The 3245-nt window shown below is 34.5% G+C and overlaps 1 protein-coding gene across 1 annotated transcript; it reads right to left on the reverse strand.

Moving 5' to 3' along the window:
- Window positions 1–556: 556 nt before the first annotated feature.
- On the reverse strand, window positions 557–2054 carry LOC145112472 (uncharacterized). The gene is made up of 4 exons (XM_079048634.1): window positions 2032–2054; window positions 1768–1933; window positions 1086–1668; window positions 557–936 (listed from the first exon to the last, which is right to left on the reverse strand). The coding sequence occupies exons 1-4, from the start codon at window positions 2052–2054 to the stop codon at window positions 557–559; spliced, it is 1152 nt and encodes a 383-aa protein (XP_078904760.1).
- Between the last annotated feature and the right edge of the window lie 1191 nt (window positions 2055–3245).

The following is a 3245-nucleotide window of genomic DNA, read 5'->3' on the forward strand; positions in this document are numbered from 1 at the left end:
GCCACGAAATTCGCAGATGGGAATGGTCCATCTGCGATTTGCACATTCCATCTGCGAATGTACAAGTGGCTAAAGCACAAGTGTGCTTTAGCCACTTGTACATTCGCAGGAGGATTGAATTTAATTTTTTTTTTCTATATATATAGGGCATTTCAGGCTTAAATCGCAGATGGACACAGTCCATCTGCGATTTTCTCTATATTCCATCTGCGATTTTAGGTTTTTTTTATTAATTTTTTTTTTAATTTGACTATGAAATCATTTGGTTTGACTACGAAATAATGTTACTATATATAAACTTTTGTAGAAAATTATCAGTTTAGTTGTTATTTGTTTAGGAAATTTCTCTAAAATCTCTCTAAAAAAATGATTGAATATTTGGTTTGTTTTGTAACCGGTGGGAGATTGCAAGTTATTGAAACAAATCTGGAATACGACATAAAATAAAAACGGGGTACATAAATAACTAATACATAATACGACATAAAATAAAAACGGGGTACATGAATAACTAATACATAATACGACATAAAATAAAAACGGGGTACATGAATAACTACTTCATTGAGGGAGGTAACAGGACCATTGTTTCATTTGGTATTTCCCAGAGCACATGTGATGGTATAGTATTCACCAACTCAGATCCATATGCAAGTCGATACAAGAAATTAGTGAACTTGTAATCAACCATTTCGTGAATGGCTTCAGACGTACGGGTTCTTAGACATGCTATAGCTTGGCCACATGGTATACCGCTTTTTTGCCATTTCCCACAACTACATACCCTTCGTTCAAGTTGTACGTTGCTGGTGGCAAAATTGTCATCGACTTCAAATGCATCCCCATATAAACGTCTTGCCATCCAATTATAAGACTTGTTGACACGTTTTTGAACCTTACTCTCAACATAAGGGGTCAACCCACCAAACAACCTCCCTGGAAAATTTGATAATTTTAGAAAAATAATAACACAAGAAAAAAACTAAATATAACAATCTCCCTTACCGCCACTTCAGCCCGTTCACCATACTTTGATTGTATCGACGTATTGATTAACTCAATTATCGTTGTTATAGGAAACTCACGTGTGGATATAAATTGCAAAATTTCAGGGACGTCAATCGATTTAACATTGTAACGTACTTTTGGGAAAAATGCTCGTGTCCATTTTGAAATTGCTATATCGTCAAGCCAGTAAATTGGACTCCTAAGCAAGGTGCAGAAAGGTGGTTTCCTACATGCACTTTGCAACCTTTCCAGACACAAGTAAAAATCATGAACGCTATATGCATTGCATGACTTCCAAAACAACGATTCGACTTCCGTATCGTTATGTCCGACAGACTCACGTATTTTTCGAGCTATATCTTTAGGACAATATCCATGATACGAATCCGGGTAGGCACTCTGAACACCAAAGTCTATTTTATCACATAGGTTGCTTATGAAACCAACCTCTGTATCCTCACCCAAACAATCTTTTAACCTCATCATGAACCATCTCCATGATTCTTCACACTCTAAGGTTCCCAAACCAATTGCTAAGAGTAGGGGTTCATGATTTCCATCTAAAGCCACTGCGAAGTACATTGTTGTCAGATAGCTCCCAAGAAGGGGTAAATAACCCACATATATCAACGGTATCATGCACCTAAGGAAGGTACGAATCTACATAAAAAAACAAACATAAATTAGTGATAAGTAAAGAGTACACGAGATACATTAGCAAGAAATCTTAATTAAGTCAATAAAACTAATATGTTATACCACGCAACCTAAAGCCACAAAACAGAATTGAAAGCGGTTGGTATCCGTTTTCTTGATGGCTGTGAAGGTATTAGGATTTGTTCTTTGTAAATTATGCAGGAATATTGGTAGCTGAGTAAAGCTTCTTTCGGTGTAAGTACTCATTTTCACAAGTAATGAAAGTGTACTATAATCATCACACAAATACAATTTTAATTATATACAAATTGGTGTTTCTCTACAGTTCATATTTCATAGTTCAACTTTTTAAATTCGTAGTCAAACCAGTTCATTTCATAGTCTAACATCACTGACCGACAAGACAAGACAATGTACTTGTATGCAGTTCATAGATCAACTTTTTAAATTCGTAGTCAAACCAGTTCATTTCATAGTCAAACATCACTGACCGACAAGACAAGACAATGTACTTGTATGCAGTTCATAGTTCAACTTTTTAAATTCGTAGTCAAACCAGTTCATTTCATAGTCAAAGATACTTGTTTGTAATAAAATTTCTTCTATAAATGGGTGTAATGTGACTCCATTAAATTTATATGTGAAATTAATTCATATTAGATAGACTAAAAAAGGCGAATGGCATACTGTAATTGCGGAGGTGAACGTATCATTAGGATTTCGGGTACAACTAAATACCCAGGAAGATTATTTTACGCTTGCCCATATATGGTATCATGTTCTTAACCTCATTCATATTTACACTCTAATCATTATATAGCAACAATTCTTATTGTCAATGTTTAAATTTACAGGGACCAAAATGGGGGTTTATCAGTTGGGTTGATGAAGAGAAGGACCAATCATCTATCATAATAGCTAAAATAGCTAACAGTAACAAGCTCTTTCAATCAGAAAATAAGCAGTTAAAGATAGCCTTGGTTTGTAGTTGGTTGTTGTTTTTGGCAATTATTATTTACAAGTTGTAAGCTTTTTAGTATTGTTTTGATAGTTTTTAGGTTGTTACATCAATAAATTGTTGTATTTGTTGTTATGTTTAGAGCATTGTACTTGTTACTTTAAAACAAATGGTGGTGTCGTTCTTATGTTGTAAGTATTTAAGTTATTACTAGGTCATTAAATCCAACATACAATTACATATACAAATATAAGATCCAACTACATATACAAATATAAGATCCAACATACAATTACATATACAAATATAAGATCCAACTACATAGGACCAAGACTCGACCCCCAATAAATTTTTGTCATCCGTTGGCGAAACTCTAAAGCTGCGTTCCTTGGGTCAATAAGTTCACGTATTGGTTGGCCTGAAACTAATTGCTCCATAAACATACAAACAAATACACCGCAATCTCCCAAATGGCTACTTTGTTGGGGAATATTTGTTTCGAATATGAATTGCATATTCAATGGAATCATTGGGATGTTCCTCCGGGCCCAATAGTTAATCTTGTCTAAATAATCTGCCACCTGAGCCTAAAATTTGGTAAAGGTTCCATCACAGTTGAATT

Source organism: Lactuca virosa, chromosome 5, assembly GCF_052849685.1.
Source record: "Lactuca virosa cultivar CGN04683 chromosome 5, Lactuca_virosa_CGN04683_v6, whole genome shotgun sequence".
NCBI classification, from domain to species: Eukaryota; Viridiplantae; Streptophyta; class Magnoliopsida; order Asterales; family Asteraceae; genus Lactuca; species Lactuca virosa.